The 27,056-nt window shown below is 43.1% G+C and overlaps 2 protein-coding genes across 2 annotated transcripts in view; both read left to right on the top strand.

Moving 5' to 3' along the window:
* The window catches only part of LOC306977372 (uncharacterized protein), a gene marked incomplete at both ends in the record, with an annotated part of 92,128 nt that extends 91,718 nt beyond the window's left edge, over positions 1-410 (top strand). Inside the window, one exon of the mRNA XM_079575673.1 lies at positions 209-410. Within this exon, the coding sequence (XP_079431799.1) occupies positions 209-410 (202 nt within the window). The remainder of the gene's footprint in view (positions 1-208) is intronic.
* Positions 304-20,130, top strand: LOC306960523 (protein prune homolog 2-like). The gene is made up of 10 exons (XM_079552952.1): positions 304-373; positions 3,843-3,916; positions 5,877-6,086; positions 6,847-7,002; positions 11,108-11,207; positions 11,300-11,431; positions 12,703-12,789; positions 12,861-12,959; positions 15,524-15,556; positions 19,561-20,130. The coding sequence occupies exons 2-10, from the start codon at positions 3,901-3,903 to the stop codon at positions 19,589-19,591; spliced, it is 864 nt and encodes a 287-aa protein (XP_079409078.1). The 5' UTR covers positions 304-373; positions 3,843-3,900; the 3' UTR covers positions 19,592-20,130.
* Positions 20,131-27,056: the final 6,926 nt, after the last annotated feature.

Genomic DNA, 27,056 nt, shown 5'->3' with positions numbered 1-27,056 from the left:
GGAAAATGTGAAAGTTTTGAAAAAAAAAAATAACATGAAAAAATTGGTTTAAAATGTGGGACAAATAACAAAAACTTGGCAAGTGTTTTTCCCTCCCTTTAAAAAAAAAGAATAATATAGGTATTGGGAAAAGTATCGTTCAGTGTGTAATGTAACGATGCCCAGCCTTAGATGTAACTGACTGACCCGTCTGTGACTGTGAACCCAGAGGCAGCGCCCCGTACGAGGAGGACCCGTCCCACTACCCGCCCCCCGAGGAGCCGCTGCAGGAGTACCCCTCAGACTCGGGCAGGGGGGAGTACCCCTCAGACCCGGGCAGGGGGGACCACGCCCGCTACGTGTCCGACGGATACGTGCACTTTCACCTCTCCAGGTCAGTCACATCCACAGACCTACACCTACAGAAATGAGACGAAAACACGGCAACAACCTGAGGAAATGAGTTCAGATGAGTTTTGTAGGTCTTAGCTTTCAAATGAGGCGTTACTGAGGCGTTAATGAGCTTTTACATTTAACTGAGCATTTTCTCCAGTTTGGCTTTACCCAAAAGTAACAAAAAAAAATAAGACAAAAAATGAACAAAAACAAGTGATGAAAAAAGTGTCAAAAACACATCAAAAAAGCGATGAAAAGGCAACAAAAAATTGACAAAAATATAGAAAAACACTGCAAAAAAGACACAAAAACACTTGACAGTTTTGTATGCCTTAGGTTCAAGTGAGGTTTTTATTTATTTGATCTTTATTTAACCAGGAAAGTCCCACTGAGATTAAGAATCTCTTTTTCAGGGGAGTCCTGGCCCCAGAGGGGGACCTATTGTGCATGTTTTAGTGGTAGGGGAAACCGGAGAAGCAGACAAGGGGAGAGGGGAATCGAACTCGAGACCTTCTAGCTGTGAAGTATTAGAAAGCCGCTGTTTTCAGTTTCCCCATTGTGTGTAGTGACCACCCCCTCCTTACTTACGCCCCGCCCCTCCTTACTTACACCCCGCCCCTCCTTATTGACACCCCGCCCCTCCTTACTTACACCCCGCCCCTTTACTTATACCCCGCCCCTCCTTATTTACGCCCCACCCCTCCTTACTTAACCCCGCCCCTCTTTACTTACACCCCGCCCCTCCTTACTTACACCCCGCCCCTCTTTACTTACACCGCGCCCCTCCTTACTTACACCCCGCCCCTCCTTACTTACACCCGCCCCTCTTCACTTACACCCCGCCCCTCCTTACTTACACCCCGCCCCTCCTTACTTACACCCGCCCCTCTTCACTTACACCCCGCCCCTCCTTACTTACACCCCGCCCCTCCTTACTTACACCCCGCCCCTCTTTACTTACACCCGCCCCTCCTTATTGACACCCCGCCCCTCCTTATTTACACCCCGCCCCTCTTCACTTACACCCCGCCCCTCCTTACTTACACCCCGCCCCTCCTTACTTACACCCCGCCCCTCTTTACTTACACCCGCCCCTCCTTATTGACACCCCGCCCCTCCTTATTTACACCCCGCCCCTCTTTACTTACACCCGCCCCTCCTTATTTACACCCCGCCCCTCCTTACTTAACCCCGCCCCTCCTTATATACACCCCGCCCCTCCTTATATACACCCCGCCCCTTCTTACTTACACCCCGCCCCTCCTACTTACACCTCGCCCCTCCTACTTACACCCCGCCCCTCTTTACTTACACCCCGCCCCTCTTTACTTACACCCCGCCCCTCTTTACTTACACCCCGCCCCTCTTTACTTACACCCCGCCCCTCTTTACTTACACCCCGCCCCTCCTTACTTACACCCGCCCCTCCTTACTTACACCCCGCTCCTCCTTACTTACACCCCGCCCCTCCTTACTTACACCCCGCCCCTCCTTACTTACACCCCGCCCCTCTTTACTTACACCCCGCCCCTCTTTACTTACACCCCGCCCCTCCTTACTTACACCCCGCCCCTCTTTACTTACACCCCGCCCCTCCTACTTACACCCCGCCCCTCCTTACTTACACCCGCCCCTCTTTACTTACACCCCGCCCCTCTTTACTTACACCCCGCCCCTCTTTACTTACACCCCGCCCCTCCTTATTTACACCCCGCCCCTCCTTACTTACACCCCGCCCCTCCTTATTTACACCCCGCCCCTCCTTACTTACACCCCGCCCCTCCTTATTTACACCCCGCCCCTCCTTACTTACACCCCGCCCCTCCTTACTTACACCCCGCCCCTCCTTATTTACACCCCGCCCCTCCTTATTTACACCCCGCCCCTCTTTACTTACACCCCGCCCCTCTTTACTTACACCCCGCCCCTCTTTACTTACACCCCGCCCCTCCTTACTTACACCCGCCCCTCCTTACTTACACCCCGCTCCTCCTTACTTACACCCCTCCTTACTTACACCCCGCCCCTCCTTACTTACACCCACCCCTCCTTACTTACACCCCACCCCTCCTTACTTACACCCCGCCCCTCCTTACTTAAACCCCGCCCCTCTTTACTTACACCCCGCCCCTCTTTACTTACACCCCGCCCCTCTTTACTTACACCCCGCCCCTCCTTACTTACACCCCGCCCCTCCTTACTTACACCCCGCCCCTCCTTACTTACACCCCGCCCCTCTTCACTTACACCCCGCCCCTCCTTATTGACACCCCGCCCCTCCTTACTTACACCCCGCCCCTTTACTTACACCCCGCCCCTCCCTACTTAAACCCCGCACCCTCCTTACTTACACCCCGCCCCTCTTTACTTACACCCCGCCCCTCCTTACACTCCGCCCCTCCTTACTTACACCCCGCCCCTCCTTATTGACACCCCGCCCCTCCTTACTTACACCCCGCCCCTTTACTTATACCCCGCCCCTCCTTACTTACACCCCGCACCCTCCTTACATAAACCCCGCACCCTCCTTGCTTACACCCCGCCCCTCTTTACTTACACCCCGCCCCTCTTTACTTACACCCCGCCCCTCCTTACTTACACCCGCCCCTCCTTACTTACACCCCGCTCCTCCTTACTTACACCCCTCCTTACTTACACCCCGCCCCTCCTTACTTACACCCGCCCCTCCTTACTTACACCCCGCCCCTCCTTACTTAAACCCCGCCCCTCCTTACTTACACCCACTCCTCCTTATTTACACCCCGCCCCTCCTTACTTAAACCCCGCACCCTCCTTACTTACACCCCGCCCCTCCTTATTTACACCATGCCCCTCCTTACTTACACCCCGCCCCTCCTTACTTACACCCCGCCCCTCCTTGCTTAAACCCCGCCCCTCTTTACTTACACCCCGCCCCTCCTTACTTACACCCCGCCCCTCCTTACTTACACCCCGCCCCTCCTTACTTACACCCCGCCCCTCCTTACTTACACCCCGCCCCTCCTTGCTTAAACCCCGCCCCTCTTTACTTACACCCCGCCCCTCCTTACTTACACCCCGCCCCTCCTTACTTACACCCCGCCCCTCCTTACTTACACCCCGCCCCTCCTTACTTACACCCCGCCCCTCCTTACTTAAACCCCGCTCCTCCTTACTTACACCCGCCCCTCGATATTTAAACCAAACTCTGAGCTGCAGTGAACTCCGCACGTGACCCCACCCCCCGCCCCCCGGCCCGGCTCTATTGTTATGGGCCTTATGCTAATGAGGCTGTGTTGCGGGTCTGAGGGGGAGGTCCCGGGCGCACACAGCTCCGTATTGTTCTCTCGGTCCTTCACGTGCAGCGGGGAATGAAGCAGTAAGTGCCTTTGTGTTTCTCCATCACACTCCCGGTCCTCGATCCTCGGCCCGGCTCTTCCCGCGGCGCCGTGTGTGATGCTCATTACTGTTGTTGTGCCTGTGAACAGACAGTCCCAGCAGGGGGAGGACGGCGCAGACACGGGCTCCAGGGAGGACCCGGAGGACATGGAGAACAGAGAAGGTACGAGTCCCAATTCTACCAGGTATTTCTCTTCTTTGCAGTAGTGTTTTTGGTGAGAAACTATGAATTAACACGTTGTCTACTGGTCTACTTGGAGACGGGGCACTGACGGTTTGGTGTGGCTCCTCCTCAGCGCTTAGCAACAACAGATACTGGAAATATGTGTTAGCATCATGTTACACGGAATATTCAGACCGATGACAGTGTCTTTAGCTTTGCGTGATGAATCTGAAACAAGTGTAGAAACGGGCCGTCTTTGAACCAGATGAATCAGTGCATAAATGAATAGTAATTGAAAAGAGCGACAAAGAAGCAGAACCACAATACGACATCAAACAGCTCTCGCACAGCTCCACAATTCTGCAAATAGTTTATTTTCCTTTGATTTGATTTGAGCCCTATACTTTTGGGCTCTATCCTGTCCCAACTGTGATGCTGGGACAGGGGACGCCCTCGCAGCTCGTCACCACCTGCTGCCGATGTTTATTCATCCATCCATCCATTTTCTTCCGCTTTATCCGGGGCCGGGTCGCGGGGGCAGCGTCTCAGCAGAGATGCCCAAACTTCCCGATCCACACACACCTCCTCCAGCTGCTCTGACCCCGAGGCGACACCAGGCCAGCTCGGAGACATAGTCCCACCACCGTGTCCTGGGTCTTCCACGAGGCCTTGTCCCACTAGGACATGCCTGGAACACCTCCCGCGGGAGGCGACCAGGAGGCATCCGGAACAGATGCCCGAGCCACCTCAGCTGCTCCTTTCGACGTGAAGGAGCAGCGACTCTACTCCGAGCTCCTCCCGGGTAACTGAGCTCCTCACCCGATCTCGGAGGGTGCGCCCAGCCACCCTGCGAAGGAAACTCATTTCGGCCGTTTGTATTCGCGATGTTTCGCCGATGTTTATTCGAACATTAAAGGATCTGTATCCTGCTATTTTAGCCATCCCAAAGTAAAGTATAGGCATTTATATGATATACCGTACATTCTCTAATACTGGCCTGTATTCCATTAGCGGCCGGGTCTCTGACAGAGGCCGGGTCTCTAACAGAGGCCGGGTCTCTGACAGAGGCCGGGTCTCTGACAGAGGCCGGGTCTCTGACAGAGGCCGGGTCTCTGACAGAGGCCGGGTCTCTGACAGGGGCCGGGTCTCTGACAGAGGCCGGGTCTCCGACAGAGGCCGGGTCTCCGACAGAGGCCGGGTCTCTGACAGAGGCCGGGTCTCTGACAGAGGCCGGGTCTCTAACAGGGGCCGGGTCTCTGACAGGGGCCGGGTCTCTGACAGAGGCCGGGTCTCTGACAGAGGCCGGGTCTCTGACAGAGGCCGGGTCTCTGACAGAGGCCGGGTTCGCGGCTGGCGGAGGCAAATTAAAGCCGGTCTCTAAAACAGGCCGGGGCTTTTATTAGAAACTATAGCGGTAGAAATATTCCCCATGTTAGGAGTTTGTCTCATACTGGTGTAAATGGAAACTCACGTGCAGGAAGTAACAAACGGGAACCCGGGCCGATGGGGACGCTGCGGAGGAGCTGATCCGAGCGTAACTTTGACACAGATTTAGCCACTTTTCAAACCTCCTGTGACGATATTTGGAAACAGGGGGAGAGTTGTGTGACCCTCCAGGGTTTTAATAAAGTCACCACGGAAGCGAGGCAACCAGTCTGTGCCATCGGCCCCTCCGTCCACCAACCACTCACTCACTACAGTCGCCTTCCTTGTGTTTCCAAACGGTCTCTCATCCTCCAGGTGCTGCAGTTTCCCCTATCTCCAAAAACATGCTGGTCAGGACGGCCCACAATGGCGGCGTGGCTCAGTCGCAGCGGCTCAGGACTATCCAAACATCTGGACGCAGTTTAACAAATAAAGCTCTTGCTTATTAGAGACATGGCCGGCGTCCCCACATGTGTCCAGTCCGACAGGTCACAGAGGCATGAATGTAAGAGCCTGTTGCGTTTGCTGTTGCCAGACCCCCCCTCGTCAGCAGACGTGTCCGCGGGCTCGGCTCAGAGGAGGAAGCTGTCGGCCCCCCCTCTGAACGTGTCCCTGGAGCACAGCGAGGGCTCCCTGCTGTCGGAGGACGCCCTGGACACTGAGGAGGAGACTGGAGACGAGCTGGACATCAACATGGACGACATGGACACGCCCGACGAGGCCGACTCCGTGGACTTTGATGCAGGTACAGCTCCAGTGTTTATAACAGGGGTAGGCAACCTCAGGCCCGGGGGCCAAATCCGGCCCTGCAGCACAGAACCTCTGGCCCCAAGATGATTTTGAGAAATATTATTGTGCAAATAAGAGATCAAATACCTGTTAAAGTATCTAAAAATGTGAGAAATAGTCTCAGTAATTTAAAAATGTCAAAACGTCCCGCTTGGTCACATGTAATGTTAAACAGTGATTCTCTACTAGTGGGTCGGGACCCAAAAGTCGGTCATAGAACCATTTTCAGTGGGTCGCAAGTCTATAAGGAACTTTTATTCATTATTTTCCATCTGAAACTGCACAGAAACACTAACTGTGTCTGTTAAAATGAATGTTATTGGATTGTTTTGATCATAATTTCAGTCTTAAAGGGAAATCTACTGCTTGTTCAACAAAAACTTGTGTGGAAAATACAACACTTTATACCATATATTACAAATTCTAATTTTATTTGGGCCCTCGGCTTGTCAGGGTAATGGTGGGTCCAAAGCCCTGACACTTGGGAACCACTGATGTAAAACATTGGTATTTGTACAGAATCGTTCTTTACTTTAGGTACATTGTTGAGGTTCGGCCCTTGGGTGTTTTGGCAATGATGCAAATCGGCCTCCACGACAAAAACTTGCCGACCCCTGGTTTATAATATCCTGAAGATCTGGATTTGAACATTTATATGACAGTGAAAACACTTGTGTACATAAACTAAGTATAGTTGTGTAAACTGTGTTGAACAGTGGAGGGGGGCGCAGCAGCAGGAGCCCCCGCCCCCCCCTCGGAGGCGGAGCAGCGAGCCGAGAGCCGGCTGTGGAGGAGCGTGCTGATCGGGGAACAGGAGCACCGCATCGACATGAAGAGCATCGAGCCCTACAAGAGGGTCATCTCACACGGAGGTCAGGCTCCAGCGTGATCATACCACACTGTGAAACACCAACTCCAGTGTTTACTGTTATACCATGGTCTGGGTGAATACTGGATTCTGATTGGCTGGTGCATTATTTTGGTATAACCGCACACGTAGTCCGGTAGTTAAATTAAATCACTGGGATATCACTCCGCTGTGGGCATCGCCATAGCAACGCATGACACAGCTGAATCAGATAAAGGCGTAATTAGTGACTGACAGGAACGTATGAGATGGATTTTGTGTTAATTTCAACGTTTTTGGCCAAAACAAAACTTGATAAATGTTTGTAGAGGAGAGTGAGCAGCTAGGTTAGCTACTGTTAATAAAATATGAGCTTTACATTTCTATTGAAAATGGTTAAGGCTATTCATTATTTTCAGGCGTACATAAAATGATCCTGCATTTAAGCATATTTGTCTGGATTAGTAAAGTCAAACATAAAAGTTTCAGTTGGGGGGGCCCAGGTGTGAGCGACTCCACCGCAGCTGTTTCCATAAACAGTTGAGCTGGTTGAGCTAGCTAGCTAGCTTCAGGTTAAACAGCGTAAAAGTGAAATAACTCCTGCCCACGAGTGCCGCATATCGGTGTTTACTAAGTTTACTAAGTTAAGTGCCGGGTTAGTCCTGTTGTGTTGTGATTCTGTGCTGATGTTGTGTCGTTGAGCCTGACTGAGATCCTCGTAATAGCTGCGGAGAATGACTCGCTCTGAGACGAGCCTTCAGTGACCGGCTAATAACCCACACAAAATAGTCCCGTAGTCTGGCAGATTTAGTGATTTTAGTCAATGAAAAAAACATATATAAATGTTACGTTTGTGGGACCCTGGTATAAGCGGATTAAACAGCGTTAGACGGTTATAATGCACTTCGCGTCGTGCATTATAACCGTCTAACGCACGGCTCCTCGTTGTTTAATACTTACTAAATCTCCTGTCGTTTATGGAGTGAAATCCCTGAAATCAACGCAGCTTTGACGACACAATCCTGAGCTCTATAATCTGAACCAACTGCATTTGCACAAATAATTGCAAAGAAAATGCTGTTCAATGTAGGAAGGACATTATCCTTTACAAACAACGAAATATCTTGTTACGTCTAAAATACTCTCACCTAAGTTTGTGAATTGATATTTCAGTCTTCTCTCAAACATTCATGTTTCTGGATGTGGCTAAAATGGTAAAGTCAATCTTTTCATCAGCGTTACTTTAAAAGAAAGTAGTGTTAGAGAATTAATGGGATATTTCAGGATGTTTGACATAGGGCCAAATTTCCTAGTTATCCAGAGTGTTGCTGATTTCTGGAGATATTTTTTTTGGTAATTCATGTAGTTCTTATATTTTAAGAGTTTCGTGATGCTAGGCTAGCGCATGTCTATAGTATCAGCTAGCCTGCTCCACAGAGCACCTGAGGCAAATCACTTATAACACCAGACTAACCATATAAATGTCTGTGTCCATAGAGTCATGTTTGGAATAAAACTGACCTGCATCACATGAACGATCGCATTTTGAGGGACTATTTTCTAGCAGATCACTCCACCGCCGCGTAGCTTATACAACCACGAAGCTGCTGCTGCTCAAATATAAGTTATTTTAAATGCAAAATGGTTAAAATGACTCTATGGACACAGACATTTATATGGTTAGTCTGGTGTTATAAGTGGTTTGCCTCAGGTGCTCTGTGGAGCGGGTCACACTGTTTTTAATGCAGGCTAGCTGATACCATAGACATGCACTAGCCTTGTACTAGCCTAGCACCACGTAACTCTTCAAATATAAGAACTGCATGAATTACAAAAAATATATCTCCAGAAATCAGCAACACTCTGGATAACTATAGGAAATGACGCCCTATGTCAAAAACCCTGAAATATCCCTTTAACATTGCGCTAGTCCTAACATTCAGGTCTTCCACAGAAAAGGGATAAAAACCCTCTCAGAGCGTCAGACTGAGCCTTCAGTGGCTGAGAGTGGGCGTCTGAGCACCACAGTCAAGGCTATGACAGAGATAATACGACTGTACAGCCTGACCCTGTATGACAAATAACAATTTAATGTTATCCTCTAAAAAGTAGATACAGTGGGAGGAAATTTCTCACACTTCAGTGACCTTTAGTGACCTAAACTGGTCACTAAATGTGGTCTGATCTTCATCAAAATCCTAAGAATGAGTAAACAGTGTCTGCTTAAACTATTACCACCCAAACATTTACATTTTATCATATTTTTATTGGCCATAACATATTGTTTATATGTCACAATACAGCATGGAATAAGTAAGTGAACCCACAAATGTTCAGTAATCTTGCTGAAACAGAGGAATGGTCTAAGATTTCAACCTGATCATTGTGAGCGTCTAATCTGCAACGACTGAAAAGATGAAAGGGTCATCCAGCTATTTAATACAAGGGTTCACTTACTTAATACCGAAGTAGAATTATGCAGTACTACAACATGTAGCAATATGTCTACTGATTGACAGTGGCATTTTGATGTACTCGTAATCATTGCTTAAGAAGATAACAGTAAAAACACGGCCTCAGAGATGCAGGTTTATGTGAAGAAGCCAGTGTTTAAGCTGCTCAAGATGTTAGCATGCTACCGGTTAGCATTTAGATTCAACAGCTCAGCTCTGACCTCTCTTTCTTGAATCTGTTTCTTGAATCTGTCTCTTGAATCTGTTTCTTGAATCTGTTTCTTGACTCTGTTTCTTGAATCTGTCTCTTGAATCTGTTTCTTGACTCTGTTTCTTGACTCTGTTTCTTGAATCTGTTTCTTGAATCTGTTTCTTGAACCTGTTTCTTGAACCTGTTTCTTGAATCTGTTTCTTGAACCTGTTTCTTGAACCTGTTTCTTGAACCTGTTTCTTGAATCTGTTTCTTGAATCTGTTTCTTGACTCTGTTTCTTGAACCTGTTTCTTGAATCTGTTTCTTGAATCTTTTTCTTGACTCTGTTTCTTGAACCTGTTTCTTGAATCTGTTTCTTGAATCTGTTTCTTGAATCTGTTTCTTGAATCTGTTTCTTGACTCTGTCTCTTGAATCTGTTTCTTGAATCTGTTTCTTGAATCTGTTTCTTGAATCTGTTTCTTGAATCTGTTTCTTGAACCTGTTTCTTGAACCTGTTTCTTGAATCTGTTTCTTGAATCTGTTTCTTGAATCTGTTTCTTGAATCTGTTTCTTGACTCTGTCTCTTGAATCTGTTTCTTGAATCTGTTTCTTGAATCTGTTTCTTGAACCTGTTTCTTGAATCTGTTTCTTGAATCCGTCTCTTGAATCTGTCTCTTGAATCAGTTTCTTGAATCTGTTTCTTGAACCTGTTTCTTGAATCTTTTTCTTGAATCTGTTTCTTGAACCTGTTTCTTGAACCTGTTTCTTGAATCCGTTTCTTGACTCTGTTTCTTGACTCTGTTTCTTGAACCTGTTTCTTGACTCTGTTTCTTGAATCTGTCTCTTGAATCTGTTTCTTGAACCTGCTTCTTGAATCTGTTTCTTGAATCTGTTTCTTGAATCTGTTTTTGACTCTATTTCTTGAATCTGTTTCTTGAATCTGTTTCTTGAACCTGTTTCTTGAATCTGTTTCTTGAACCTGTTTCTTGAACCTGTTTCTTGACTCTGTTTCTTGAATCTGTTTCTTGAATCTGTTTCTTGAACCTGTTTCTTGAATCTGTTTCTTGAATCTGTTTCTTGAATCAGTTTCTTGAACCTGTTTCTTGAATCTGTTTCTTGAACATGTTTCTTGAACCTGTTTCTTGACTCTGTTTCTTGAATCTGTTTCTTGAATCTGTTTCTTGAATCTGTTTCTTGAACCTGTTTCTTGAATCTGTTTCTTGAACCTGTTTCTTGAACCTGTTTCTTGAATCTGTCTCTTGAATCTGTCTCTTGAATCTGTTTCTTGACTCTGTTTCTTGAATCTGTCTCTTGAATCTGTTTCTTGACTCTGTTTCTTGAATCAGTTTCTTGACTCTGTTTCTTGAATCTGTTTCTTGAATCTGTCTCTTGAATCTGTTTCTTGACTCTGTCTCTTGAATCTGTTTCTTGAATCTGTTTCCTGACTCCCTCTCACCGCTGTGCCTCCTCGTCTGGTTCTTCCAGGTTACTATGAAGAGCAGCACGCCATCATCGTGTTCGCCGCCTGCTTCCTGCCGGACAGTGACTGTGACAACTACACTTACGTGATGGAGAACCTGTTCCTGTGCGTGGGTCCTCGGGGGGGGGGGTCCTCTGGGGGGGCTCTAACCCGCTCAGGGGGGGGCTCTAACCCGCTCTAACCCGCTCTGTGTGCAGGTATGTGATCAGCACGCTGGAGCTCATGGTGGCCGAGGACTACATGATCGTGTATCTGAACGGGGCCACGCCGCGCAGGAGGATGCCCGGCTTCTCCTGGATGAAGAAGTGCTACCAGATGATCGACAGGAGGTCAGTACAAAATGTCTAACCTCCAGTTCAGCTTTACCCAAATCTAAAAGCTTCTTGGAAAAAGCGACAAAACTGCCGACAAAAACACGACAAAAACAAGACGTAAAAGAGGATCAAAAACGGGGCCAAAAAGTGACAAAAAGAGTAGCAAATGTGAGATGTAAATGAGGATGAAACAGCAAAAAGCACAAGTAGTAAGTAAGCTTTATTTGTACCAGTGTTAATTTCGTCGTCAAAGTGATATTTTTTCCATCTAAAATTGGACTAAAACTAAATTAAAAGTTTCTCATGAGACTAAAATATGACTAAAATGTCCAGATATTTTAGTCGACTAAAATGAGACTAAATAAAAATGAAAGGGAGAGACTAAAATCATCCAAACTTCTATTGAGCGTCTGAAAGAGCCTCAGATCATGTAAATCCTCTGCCAAAGGATCAGCTCTGAGCTTTGTTCATGTGGAGCAGAAACATGAAGCAGAGGAACAAGATTAAATTATAATATGTTGACAATTTCAAGTCGTTGTCGAAAACGCATCTCTTTGCACTGGCTTTTAATCCAAGTTGAGCTGGACATTTGATTATGCTGCATTTTATTTTATTTTTTTGTGTCTGTAATTTTGCACTGAATATGGAAAGCACTTTGGGGCAGCACCTTGTTTTTAAATGTGCTATATAAATAAACCTTGACCTTGACCTTGACCTTGATAATGAATATTATAAATGCAAAGTCGACTAAATTAGTCTTAAATTTAGTCGACTAAATTGACATGCAATTTTAGTCGACTAAAACTAGACTAAAATTGAAACGTTTTTTTTTGACTAAATCTCGACTAAAATTAAATTACATTTTAGTCAAAAGACTGAAACTAAAATAAAATATGTTGTCAAAATTATCACTGATTTGTACAGAGCTTTTCCCAGACACAAAGTCACAAAGTGCTTCACAGTAAAATGAATGAATGATGAATTGTTGTCTTATCATATTTAACTTTTTTTTTTAAATCTTCTTTATGCATGTCCTTATAGCCTTATATTTTTAAAGTTTTTATAGGTTATTTTAATGTAAATTCTATGTTATATGTTTTATGTTGCACAATTGTACTGAGAAAAATTCCTAGTTTGTGAACCTGTTCCCAAACAATGGCAACAAAAACGATTCGGATTCTTAGCTTTCAAATGAGGCGTTATCCTGAAGCTCCAGTCGAGAAGCTTTTAGATTTGGAAAAAAGGCAGTTCTGTTTTGTCTCTGATGACCTGTTTCTGTCCCACAGACTGAAGAAGAACCTGAAGATGTTCATCATTGTCCATCCTTCCTTTTTCATCCGGACGCTGTTGGGAATAACACGGCCGTTCATCAGGTGCCTGGGCTTTAGCGTGTCCGTGTTCATGCTACACGTTACACGCCACACTAACACGCTCTGTTTTCCAGCTCCAAGTTCAGCAGTAAGATCAAGTACGTGCACAGCCTGCGCGAGCTGGGCCAGATCATTCCCATGGAGTACGTGCACATCCCCCCCAGTATTATCAGGTCAGAGTCCAGATCACTTTTCCTAAACACACAACAGAGTATTGTTACATGTTGTAGTACTGCATTATTCTACTTCGGTGTTCAAAATGGCCACCGGAACTATGTGTGATAGCGCATGTTGATGATTTGGGGGGTCTTTCATCTCCCCCTGGTGTCTCTGGCCAGAAAACCACACTTGAAACTTTACTGCCACTGGACCGGAGCCACCAATACACACTAATGGAATCACGAAGAAGAAGCTAACAGTCAGTGTAGTATTTACTCTCACAGACAATTAATGAGTAAGAAATCGCAACATGCTACGACACCTGCAGTTGCGCTTATGGCCTCTAGGGGCTTGAGTTACTTAGTGCTGCTTTAACCTCTTAACTCCCGCCTGAACCGTGAGGATCTTTTTCCTCACGTCATCAGATTTATTTCCATCATTTTTTTTGTTGGGTATTCAACTCATTTTGGTAATTTTTTTGTCATTTTTTTGTCATTTTTTTGTCATTTTTTGTCACATTTTTGTCATTTTTTCGTCAAATTTTTGTAATTTCTTTTTCAAATTTTCATCACATTTTTGTAATTTTTTTGTCACCTTTTTTTCAAAATTTTTTCTAAATTTTTTCCATTTTTTTTCAAATTTTATCGTCAATTTTTTATCAATTTTTTATCAATTTTTTATCAATTTTTTGTCGTTTTTTGTCACATTTTTGTCATTTTTTTGTCACATTTTTATCATTTTATCATCATTTTTTTATCCAATTTTTGTCATTTTTTGTCACATTTTGTCACATTTTTGTCTTTTTTTTTGTCAAATTTTTATCAAATTTTTGTCAAATTTTTGTCATTTTTTTGTCACATTTTTATCACATTTTTGTCACATTTTTGTCATTTTATCATCATTTTTTTTATCAAATTTTGGTCATTTTTTGTCACATTTTGTCACATTTTTGTCTTTTTTTTGTCACATTTTTATCACATTTTTGTCACATTTTTGTCATTTTATCATCATTTTTTTAATCAAATTTTTGTCATTTTTTGTCACATTTTTGTCACATTTTTGTCATTTTTTGTCACATTTTTGTCATTTCTTTCTTCAATTTTTTGTCAATTTCTTGTGACATTTTTGCCACTTTTTCATCAATTTTTCGTCACTTTTTTTGTCCATATTTTCTCACTTTTTTTGCCACATTTCCATCCATGTTTTTGTCTCAGTTCTGTCGCTATTTTCACAGCTTTTTTCCAGAAGCTTTTGGACTGGGGTAAAGCCAAACTGGAGAAAATGTGCTCGGTTCAGGTGGGAGGTAAGGGGTTAAATGGTTAAATTGAAATCCACAGTGGTGATGTCGCCCAGACCGACGTCTCCATTGTGATTCAGGCTCAGTGTAATGAGCTGCTGAATGTGTCTGACAGCACCATGTGTTCCTCTCCTAAATGTCCTAATGTGTTCTGGACTCAGGCTTGTACAACCTAAGCCTGTAAAGGGCCAGCGCTGGATTTAGGGCCCCTCTCTAATGAAAACAGACCTCATGTTTGGCCCCGTTAAATCAAAGCACCAACATCTGCATGGAGAGGACGAGGGGGAAGTCAGGTCTATCTGTGCACTTAAACCATAAACAATAAAACAGATTAATGATGTTAATGTATTCCTTTTCCTTCCATTTAATTTATTTTTAAGGTGAAACAACCGAGAAACTTTCCAAGGTTTTCTTATTCTTTTCCCGCCATTTTTAACCAGTTTTCTCACGTTCTTTCTCCTAAATATACAATTTTTTCCCATAAATTTTCTCAAATTTACCCCAAATGTATGTATTTTCCCCACAAATTTCCCCAGCTTTTTTTTTATTTTATTTACCCCAATTTTTCGACTTGTTTTTCCTATTTTTCCTAATTTTTTGTACTTGTTTTTTTTACCATTTTTTCACCCTGAATTTCACCCCAAATTTTCCCACTTTTTTTTCCCAATATATAAATCATTTTCCCAAATTTATCCGATTTTTTTTTTCTCATTTCCCCCTCTTTTTTTTTAGATTTTTTTTTTATATAATTTTTTCCCTTTTTTATTTTTTTTATTTTTCCCTTTTTTCCCCCCCAAATTTTCACCCATTTTTCTTTCTTTTTCCCACCTTTTTAAATTTTTTATTTTATATTTCTTTTCGATTCCTGCTTTTGATACTTTTTTTTTTTCAATACCAGTAGAACCTATACCTTTATTTCTATCCTTTATTCCAGCCTGGTTTAGTTTCACGGGGCCCCGCCCTGCTCCCTGTGATAATAAAGTAAACACATGTAGGTCTTTTAATATCCTGAACCCCTGACCCTGAATGTATGAATAAGTGACCACTCTTCACTGGCCCTGCTGACGGTTTACTCGGTTTACTCCAGGTTTGACGAGGACAGACAGGGCTGCTCAAGGTAAAAAACAGATCTGAACTCTCTCCCTCAGACTAACAGGCTGACCCTGACTCGGTTTGAAGGCTGTTTTTTGTTTTCTCTTTACTGTAGTGTCTTCTCTGCATGTGGAGTAACTCTTTCTGTAGGATTAACTTTCCCCTTTCTCTTCACTTCTGCTTAACCAGACTGGATTCAGAGTTACAGGAAACAACCTGCAAGTAAGTCCCTCAGCCTGGGGTTCATTCATGTTTACGTTTATTCCAAATACAACTGCTTTTCCTTTAAGGGGAGACACTGCAGGCAAAACTCTTAGGATTTTACCTGGAAACAAAAAAAACAACCTAATCTTGACAATTACATGATTTATTTGGTAAATTTACATTTTCTCACATTGGTGCAACAATATTCAGCACCTCCTACAGTCTTTAAACTTTCGATATTCGAACGATATTTTGAAGTTGATGGTTTTTTTCCAGAGGGATTTTTTCAATTTCTCATTTTTTGCCCGATTAATTGAGTTTTAAATGTCAAAAATCATGGCGAAAAACGGCTCATTTAAAGCTACACAAGATCCAAAATCCCCTCTGAAAACGTCTTTGTGAAGAATATGTCAACAAAATAGAACCGTGCATTTAAACCTGACTCGATCCATGATTCAGATTTTGTTTCTGAAAATATGGGGAATTTGGGGCATTTTTTAGGCATAAAACACTTTATTTCATATGAAAACATAAAATGACAAAAAACAAACAAATAAATAAAAAATTCTTATATTCATTCGCGTAATCTACAGCAAGCGTTTCAAATTGATATCTCTAAAGATCAAAGATTTTAATTAAACTCTAGATAAGACAGAGGCTGTATCCGAATGTCCACACTATTCCCTATATAGTGACTATATAGTGCTCACGCCGTTTTGTAGGGGTGTCCGAATGTCCAGAGAGAAAAAAGTAGTGCACTCAAAATTTACCACAATGCATCTCGAAAAGTAGTGAGCATCGATGGTCACTAAACGGGTCAATATAGACCACAATGCATTGCGAGAGTCGGAGAAGAGCCTGACAGAGACAGGTCTTTGAACTAAACAACACGACTGAAGTAAATCAGCCGTTTCAGTCGTGTGTTTGTATTTCTCATGAATAAACGACCTAAATATAATCGGTTACGGTGAAAAGATGCTAACGTTAGCTGCTTACCTTTAGCTTGAGCTGTTAAATGACCGACAGCTTCCTCTCGAATAATCCAAGCCATTCATGTAAAATCCGTGTGAAGTACAAGCGTATCTGACTCGTATTAATCCACAAATATTCCACTGTCTCTGAGTTTGGTTGGTCTTTATCTCAGAAATACTTTATTCCCGGAGTTTATTGAACTTTTAGCGGATGTAGTCACTCAATCTGCTGGCGCTTCGGACACGGGGCTCTGACCGACTTTCGGCGTTTCTGAGCTCACGCTGGGGTGACTTTTTTTTGTCTTCCTTTTTTTGTGATGATAGTTTAAATTTTAATTTAAATGTCACATAAAACGCCTGTAAAAGTGCCAAAACAGTCTCATAAAATAAACGTTTGTAACAATAAATAAATTCTGACGTCATGCAGCACGGAGAAAGTAGTGACTTGTGTCCGAATCGCCAACAGAATCAGTGACTATATAGTCGACTATATAGTGCGGGCCTATGTCGTGAATGAGAGGTTAGGGATTAGGGTGGTCATTCGGATACAGCCAGGGTGATGCATTGGAACGAACAGCAATTCTGGCGGCCATCTTATGACTGGCCCTTCTAAATCAGTGCAATAGATACAGACGGCATCTTGTCATAGAAGGGGGCGTGGCTTCGCCGAGGGGGAAAATAGAATCTTTAGAGAAACACAATTTTCCACTCTTTAAGCCATTTTCTGGTGGAATATGAACTTATTTATCACACATAAATAAAGTCAAGCCTAAATCGGGCCCATATGGATATTTTCTCACAGAAGATTGTTCTGTAGAAGTGAAAAAACGGCAGTTGTAGCTAGTGCTAGCTAACCATTAGCATTAGCCCGATGCTAACATGTAGCATCATGTTTTTATTTTATTTTTATTTTATTTATTTATTTATTTCATTCAAAAGTGATGTTATGCAATCACAATAAAACCGCCAAGCCAACACAGTATGAATGAAACGGAGCAGAGGAGAAGAACAAGTCTTATAATATCTGCCCCTTTTGTTGCTTCACACTTTACACTTCACACTGTTTGTGTCTACATACATATATTTACAGTCTTATGTTTATACATATGTATATTTACAGTATTAACAGATGTTTTTATATTCTATATTCAGTTTTTCAATGTATAAAATACAGAACCTTCGTATTCTTGAATGTTTACAAATGGTCTAAAAGAAACAAACCGTCGAATTCATGTTTGTTCAGATCAAATATCCCACATTATTCATGTCCAAGTACTTCATACTTTTTTAACATTGTGGCTTTTATGTGTTTTTTAAACTCCAGGAGAGTATCATGTTAGCATTCTCTGTTTTTTTTAAATGTATTTATGGGCTGTTGAACCACTTTGCTCCTCTCCACGTCTTTGTATCGTTATTTAGTAGAAAACTATATTCATAATTCCGCGATTGTTTAAGTAGTTTTTGAATAATTAGAGATTTTTCTTAATTGTTTCCCCCCTTAACCGTTTTCAAACATGACCATATATGGGCGACTCCAGAGATGCCGTCTGTATCTATGCAGTTTTTTTTAATTATATTTCAGTTTTATGGACTTTAGCTACATTTGTGCTTCAAATCACTCACTTCTATTCATATTGTTAAGACTCGGCTCTTTTGTATCACACGAGAACAGAGATTTTGGAAATAGCCAAACACTGGAGATGGAAGTCGTCTCAAAGATAAGGCGTTTGTTGCCATAGTTACAACAAAGTAAAACCAGCTTCAGAGAGAGAGGAGAAGTGAAATCCAGACCTCGTGACAGTTTCCTTTTATCCTCATCTTGCACTCCTGCCTATCTGTGAATCAGGTGTTTGTGGCCATGTGTTTGGATGGAGCATGAGTCAGAAGCTTCTTCAGATTTCCTCTCAATCCTTACAAAATGAAATATCGCATGTGTTTCCTTCTTTAAAACAGTATTTCTGCACGTTTTAACACGACATGACCATAGAGCAGGGGTAGGCAAGTTTTCTTGGCCGATTTTCTTCATTGTAAACAGACCGAGGGCCGAAGCCGCTGATCATTAGCCCAAAGTAAAGCCCAACACTGGAAACATGACCATCTTAAATGAGATCAATGACTTAAAATTGCTTGAATAAAAGTTCTTCTATGTTGAATTTCAATTCGGTTTGAATTAATCCAAGATACAAATGCTATAGCGCCGATGGAACAAGAATAAAACCCACTTGAAATCAGACAAATAATTGTTTTTCCCTTGAAATGACACAAAATTATCCGAATTAAGAGAATAACGACTACTAGAGGTTTTATCTCATCTCAAACCAGAACAAATCTACTCAAACCTTAGATTTAATCTCTTAATTCAAGTAGATTTATGTCATTTCTTCCTTAAAACAATGATTCTATTTCCAGGGCACTTCCTCCAAATTCCAGTGTTGCACATAATATTAGTGTTCATTTTGACAACATATTTTAATTTAGTTTTAGTCTTTTGACAAAATGTAATTCGATTTTAATCTAGTTTTAGTCAAAAAAATATCTTCAATTTTAGTCTAGTTTTAGTCGACTAAAATTGCAAGTAAATTTAGTCGACTAAATTTAAGACAAATTTTGTCGACTTTGCATTGATAATATTCATTATAATCATATTTAATCTTGTTCCTCTGCTTCATGTTTCTGCTCCACATGAACAAAGCTCAGAGCTGATCCTTTGGCAGAGGATTTACATGATCTGAGGCTCTTTCAGACGGTCAATAGAAGTTTGGATGATTTTAGTCTCTCCTTTTCATTTTTATTTCATCTTATTTTAGTCGACTGAAATATCTGGACATTTTAGTCACAGTTTTAGTCTCATGAGAAACTTTTAATTTAGTTTTAGTCCAATTTTAGTCGTCAAAAATAACACTTTGACTAAAATTAAGACTAAATATTTTAGTCGACGAAATTAACACTGCATAATATATGACCTAATTGGGTGTATTGACAGTATTTCTACCTTGTTTTCTTCCATTTAACTCTAATATTGTTAAAAGTACTCTCTGATTTGTGTGACAGGTCTGACCGGAAGAGGAGCTCCGCAGTGTGAGCAGCTCTGAGGCTCCGTCTGTTTTTAACTACAGCTCGTGTGCAGATGTGAGAAGCCGGTGCAGGAGCGTGTGCAAGGTCACAGGGAGACACCGCCGAGACCCAGGACGACTGTGAGGACGACGACTGTGAGGACGACGACTGTGAGGACACGGACCACAGAGGGACAGAGGGACCGGAGCAGCCGCTGTAGCATTTACTAACTGCTTCATTCTCTCACAAACTAATCCAGGACGGGCTGCTGTTTTTGTAACCAAATGTTCTTACATGTTTCCACTGTGGATGATGTTATAGCCAATGTTTACAACTATGTGACTGCTGCAAACAGAAGATACCACTGCACTGTACCTTGTGATAAACGTTTGTAAAGCATGAAAATCTGTTCATCGTCCATTGGTTTTAGACTGACCACTCAGGCCGGGACCGTTACATGTTTTTCCAATACCGGTACTTCAATGATACTGGGTTTTCGATACAGATACTCAAATATCTGTCGTATAGAACCGCAAAACAGATTAATATTGTTAATTTATTCCTTTTCCTTACATTTAATTTATTTTGCATTTGTATCATGTATTTGTAGTGAAACAGCCAAGAAACTTCTTTTACTACAAAAGGGCGCAAAAAACACACGTTTTTCTTATTTATTTCCCACATTTTTACCCCCAAACTTTCAATTTTTTAATCCCCGATTTTTTTTTAACATGTTTTTTCCCCCAATTTTCTCAAAATTTAAATGTTTTGCCCTAAATTTTCCCATTTCCCCCCCCAATTTTAACCCCAAATTTACCACAATTTGTCCACTTGTTTTTCCCATTTTTTTCCCATCCAAATTTTCCACATTTTTTCTACATGTTCCAAATTTTTTCCAAATTTTCCTACATGTTTTCCCCCATTTTCCCCCCAGTTCTGCCCCAAAACGTAATTTTTTTCCCCAATTTTTTTTTACTTGTTTTGCCCAATTTTCCCACTTGTTTTTCCAAATTTTTCCACTTTTTTCTAATTTTTTCCATATTTTCCCCAAAATTTCTTAACATGTTTGTATCCCCATTTTTCCCAATTCTGCCTCAAAATTTTACTTTTTTTTTTGTGTGCAAAATTTACCCCACAATTTCCACTTGTTTTCCCCAATTTTTGTGTTTTTTGTTTTCTTTTAAAAATGACCAACTTGAATATAAAGGTTTGATCTTTCTTTTCTGTATTGTTAAACGGTGCCCAGCCCTCCTGACCACAAACCCTGTGGGCGCTGGGTCAAATGTGGAGCCATAAAAACAGGAGTAAAGCTTTTCTCAGAGGACATAAGGACATAAGGACAGAAGGACATAAGGACAGAAGGACATAAGGACATAAGGACATAAGGACATAAGGGCATAAGGGCATAAGGGCATAAGGGCATAAGGACATAAGGACATAAGGGCATAAGGGCATAAGGGCATAAGGGCATAAGGACATAAGGACATAAGGACATAAGGGCATAAGGGCATAAGGACATAAGGACATAAGGACATAAGGACATAAGGGCAGGACAGAAGGGCATAAGGACAGAAGGGCGTAAGGACATAAGGGCATAAGGGCATAAGGACATAAGGACATAAGGACATAAGGGCATAAGGACATAAGGGCAGGACATAAGGGCATAAGGACAGAAGGGCGTAAGGACATAAGGGCATAAGGACATAAGGACATAAGGGCATAAGGACAGAAGGGCGTAAGGACATAAGGGCATAAGGACATAAGGACATAAGGACTTAAGGGAATAAGGGCATAAGGACAGAAGGGCGTAAGGACATAAGGGCATAAGGGCATAAGGACATAAGGACTTAAGGGAATAAGGGCATAAGGACATAAGGGCAGGACTTAAGGGCGTAAGGACATAAGGGCATAAGGACATAAGGACATAAGGGCATAAGGACAGAAGGACTTAAGGGAATAAGGGCATAAGGACATAAGGACATAAGGACTTAAGGGAATAAGGGCATAAGGACAGAAGGGCGTAAGGACATAAGGGCATAAGGGCATAAGGACATAAGGACTTAAGGGAATAAGGGCATAAGGACATAAGGGCAGGACTTAAGGGCATAAGGACATAAGGGCATAAGGACATAAGGACATAAGGGCATAAGGACATAAGGACATAAGGACATAAGGACTTAAGGGAATAAGGGCATAAGGACAGAAGGGCGTAAGGACATAAGGGCATAAGGACATAAGGGCATAAGGGCATAAGGGCGTAAGGACATAAGGACATAAGGACTTAAGGGAATAAGGGCATAAGGACATAAGTGCAGGACATAAGGGCATAAGGACAGAAGGGCATAAGGACATAAGGACATAAGGGCATAAGGACATAAGGACATAAGGGCATAAGGACAGAAGGGCATAAGGACATAAGGACATAAGGGCATAAGGACATAAGGGCAGGACATAAGGGCATAAGGACAGAAGGGCATAAGGACATAAGGACATAAGGGCATAAGGACATAAGGACATAAGGGCATAAGGACAGAAGGGCATAAGGACATAAGGACATAAGGGCATAAGGACATAAGGGCAGGACATAAGGGCATAAGGGCATAAGGACAGAAGGGCATAAGGACATAAGGACATAAGGGCATAAGGACAGAAGGGCATAAGGACATAAGGACATAAGGGCAGGACATAAGGGCATAAGGGCATAAGGACATAAGGACAGAAGGACATAAGGACATAAGGGCATAAGGGCATAAGGACAGAAGGGCGTAAGGGCAGGACATAAGGGCATAAGGGCATAAGGACATAAGGACATAAGGACATAAGGGCATAAGGACATAAGGGCAGGACATAAGGGCATAAGGACAGAAGGGCATAAGGACATAAGGACATAAGGGCAGGACATAAGGGCATAAGGGCATAAGGACATAAGGACATAAGGACATAAGGACTTAAGGGAATAAGGGCATAAGGACATAAGGGCAGGACATAAGGGCATAAGGACAGAAGGGCAGGACATAAGGGCATAAGGACAGAAGGGCGTAAGGACATAAGGGCATAAGGACATAAGGACATAAGGGCATAAGGACAGAAGGGCGTAAGGACATAAGGGCATAAGGACATAAGGACATAAGGACTTAAGGGAATAAGGGCATAAGGACATAAGGACATAAGGACTTAAGGGAATAAGGGCATAAGGACAGAAGGGCGTAAGGACATAAGGGCATAAGGGCATAAGGACATAAGGACTTAAGGGAATAAGGGCATAAGGACATAAGGGCAGGACATAAGGGCATAAGGACAGAAGGGCATAAGGACATAAGGACATAAGGGCATAAGGACATAAGGACATAAGGGCATAAGGACAGAAGGGCATAAGGACATAAGGACATAAGGGCATAAGGACATAAGGGCAGGACATAAGGGCATAAGGGCATAAGGACAGAAGGGCATAAGGACATAAGGACATAAGGGCATAAGGACAGAAGGGCATAAGGACATAAGGACATAAGGGCAGGACATAAGGGCATAAGGGCATAAGGACATAAGGACAGAAGGACAGAAGGGCGTAAGGGCAGGGCATAAGGACAGAAGGGCGTAAGGGCAGGACATAAGGGCATAAGGGCATAAGGACATAAGGACATAAGGACATAAGGACATAAGGGCATAAGGACATAAGGACATAAGGACATAAGGACATAAGGACTTATGGACATAAGGACTTAAGGACATAAAGGCATAAGGGCATAAGGGCATAAGGGCATAAGGACATAAGGGCAGGACATAAGGACATTAGGGCATAAGGACATAAGGGCATAAGGACATAAGGACATAAGGGCATAAGGACATAAGGACATAAGGACATAAGGACATAAGGGCATAAGGGCATAAGGACATAAGGGCGTAAGGACAGAAGGGCGTAAGGGCATAAGGACATAAGGGCAGGACATAAGGGCATAAGGACATAAGGACATAAGGACAGAAGGGCGTAAGGGCATAAGGACAGAAGGGCGTAAGGACCTAAGGACATAAGGACATAAGGACATAAGGACATAAGGGCATAAGGGCATAAGGGCATAAGGACATAAGGGCAGGACATAAGGGCATAAGGGCATAAGGACATAAGGACATAAGGGCATAAGGGCATAAGGACAAAAGGGCATAAGGACATAAGGGCATAAGGACATAAGGACATAAGGACATAAGGACATAAGGGCATAAGGGCATAAGGACATAAGGGCAGGACATAAGGGCATAAGGACATAAGGACATAAGGACAGAAGGACATAAGGACCTAAGGGCGTGGCTGCTGTTTTTCTCCCCCAGTTTACCCAGTGGCCCGGGGCGACCTCCCTGGGTTCGTGTTCAGGAGGAGCAGATCACTGTGAGTGACCGGTGCATGTGTTTACCTGAGGTGACCGCGTGGCTGTGAGAGTGTGAGTGGGACGGTCACAGACAGTCACACCTGTGGATCTGACCTGTGCTGAGTGAATCGTAGGCTTGTCCTGTGGCTTACAGTGTAATGTGTGTAAATACGTATCATTAAACATGTCTCTCCTCATCCACTGTCTGTGCTTAGTTCAACCAGTTAGAGACCGGAGACGTGTCACATGATCAGCCTGTAGCCCCTCCCCCTCTGATCACACACAGAACATTTCAGTCTGAACGTTTTAGGCTTTTAAATGAGCGAATAAGGTCACATGACGTACACAATATTAAAATACAGCTTCTTAGACAATGTGTGGTTTATTTTCCGGTTTCTGTTTTGTCCAGTTCAACATTACCCAAATCTAAAAGCGTTTCGACTGGAGCCAGTGTAGCGCCGTATTTGAAAGCTAAGACCTACAAAACGGATCTTATACCTCGCTTTTGTGCTGCTTCTTTCTTGTGTTTTCCTTCTCGATTTCGCCTGTTTTTCTTTTATTCAGTGAGGGTTTGGCTACGATACCGACCGGTGACGTTGTGGTGTCATGTGATGTGAAACCCACCAATAGGCTGTGTTCATCCTGGACACCAACTCTCATGAGACCATTTGTTTATTTTATTGTGTGAACTAGAGGCATATACAGTTATCATTACAAGCCATTCTGTAGATCAGGGGTGCCCAAAGTGGGGCCCGCGGGCCAAATTTGGCCCACCGAAACAATTTTTTTGGCCCGCCAGAGAGTGACCTACTTTTGCGCTGCGTGTGGTTAATGCTAACTCTCTTCCATTCATTCTCAATGGTAAATATGGATGCAGTACACTTTTTGACCACCAGCGTCAAAATTGGGGGCGCTGTTTCACTCCTTTCGCAAAGTTAAGGAAACACTGTTGTGGTGTCTTGGTGTTTATCAATCACAGAGCGTTGTAGCATCAACTTTCACAGTTTTCCAACTTTTATTGCAAGGTTGTTGACGTCAACAACAGTACGTGTTAAAAATTGACTTATGAAAGAATTGATGCTGAACTGACATATCAAAATAATCTAATGTGGCATTTTCTTTGAGTTAACGAATAAGGTAAAGTTACTGTAGGTGCTGTAGATGCAGGTGTTGCTTTTTTGCACTAAATTGCTACAATTGTTGATTTTGTTTTACTAAAATTAGGCTTTTGCCATAGTTACCATTCATTTTAATATAGCATGTTATTTGCATAGATAGAATCAAATGCAAATGTAGGCTATCGGGGAAAAAAAGTAAATAAAATAAAGTAACTTTATAATTTGCAGTTATGTGTTTTTCGTGCTTGACATCGCCGGGTTTGGCCCGCCACTCACAGGCACTTTTTCATTTTGGCCCTCGGAGACAAAAGGTTTGGGCACCCCTGCTGTAGAGCGTTAAAGGAAGTGTGTGCCTCTGTTTGAGGAGGGCTCTGATCAGCAGGAGAAGAGCGCCACCTGTCGCTCCTGCAGAGAAGTCTGAAGCGGCACCACAATTGTAAGTTACTTCACCCAAAGGCCACAAGTACGACTTCAAATGACCATAAAGGCCCATCCTCCTGAGGCCCATATATGTCCTCTGTAGTGGACATTGGTCTTGAGTCTGTAAGTCAGGCTGTTTACATGCAGTCTATCTGAACCCTATTCACCTTATTCCAGAGGCTCCCGTGGGCGGCGCCATGAACTGTGCCCGCCCCTTTCCTCCTATCAGTAAACATGGGACTGGAGAAGTCCAGATAAAATGAGTTACTGCACAAAAACAAAGGCGTTTTACGGCCGTGCAGAGAAACGGGGCAGTGTTGACATGTCGGTGCAAATGAACATTGGATGTTTTACACAAATCAATCGACTAAACATCAGATTTGAGCGGCGAATATTTTCCCTCGTTCTCGCGCTCGACCGGAAGTGTCAGGACAACGGAAGTGCAGACACAAAGCAAAAAGAGGCTAAAAGCGGGCGGGGCGGAATAAGGCGTTTGTTTTGGTGACTTGTGGGCAAACAGCTGATTTTTCCAACCTTGAAGAGCTGTTTCTTTAAATCACAGCTCTTTCACAGCGCCGATCTTTTCACTGAAGCAATGCTCTGTTTGTGAACGATGTTTTGACCCACCATAGAACTATGATTATCTATTTAAAGGGGGGTGTTAAAATGGACTTTTTCAAGCTTTACAACATGTTATTATGTCATTCCCTCATTAAAAACATGCCTGAAGTGTTGCCTTGGCACATTCACGTATTTTTGAGTAATCTGTAAAAACTCTGATGGCGGCCATTTTAGGGATAGGTTTGCCTGAGTCCTCTTAGGAACGCCCCCACCTCCTGGAGACGCCTCCGAGCTTTCGTCACCAGCCGAGTAACCAACCACTGCTCCTCAGCAGAACCCCCTCCCCACTGATGCCACAGACAGCGTGTGGAGGGGGCGTGTCCGAAAGGGTCAGAGGTTCTTAAAGAGACAGAGGCCTATTTCAAGACATTCACTACAGCCATTTTGAGAGAGACATTTTATACAAGGCAGTTATTCTAATTTACTGCATTTACAGACCAACAGAAGGTTTGGTCATCATTGTAGTGTGATATAGACTGGTGCTATGTGACTGAAAAAAGCATAATACCCCCTCTTTAATGCATTTCTGTTGCTCACCAGTGCCTCAGACGTGAGACACGGCGATCTCCCTAGTTGTCCTTTACTGAGGACGTCCAGACCTTTCAATAATGTGTTTGTATATAATATCATTTTATGAACCCAAAGTTACTGAGGGCTAGTTTTAACAAAATCAGCTAAATAACCTCATCAATCTCATTAATCATTGTGGAGAAGGGTCTTTTGTAAATAATATGTTTACCAATATTTTTACATTTTACAAAGTCCTTCCATGTCTTAGGGGTGAATGAAAATGAGAACATTCTGTGTTAATTACTGACAGTAGATTATTGAATAAACTCCAAACCATGATCACAATAACTAAAGTAGTGATTTTAACTTGAAATTAAATCCTAGCGTGACCTACTTTAACCTCTTAACTCCCGCCTGAACCGAGAGCATTTTCTCCAGTTCAGCTTTACCCAAATCCTGTAGG

The sequence above is a fragment of the Gobius niger genome (assembly GCF_951799975.1).
Source record: "Gobius niger genome assembly, chromosome: 1".
Lineage (NCBI taxonomy): Eukaryota > Metazoa > Chordata > Actinopteri > Gobiiformes > Gobiidae > Gobius > Gobius niger.
The sequence above is the reverse complement of the archived record's forward strand: the minus strand, read 5'-3'. Positions and strand labels throughout refer to the sequence as shown.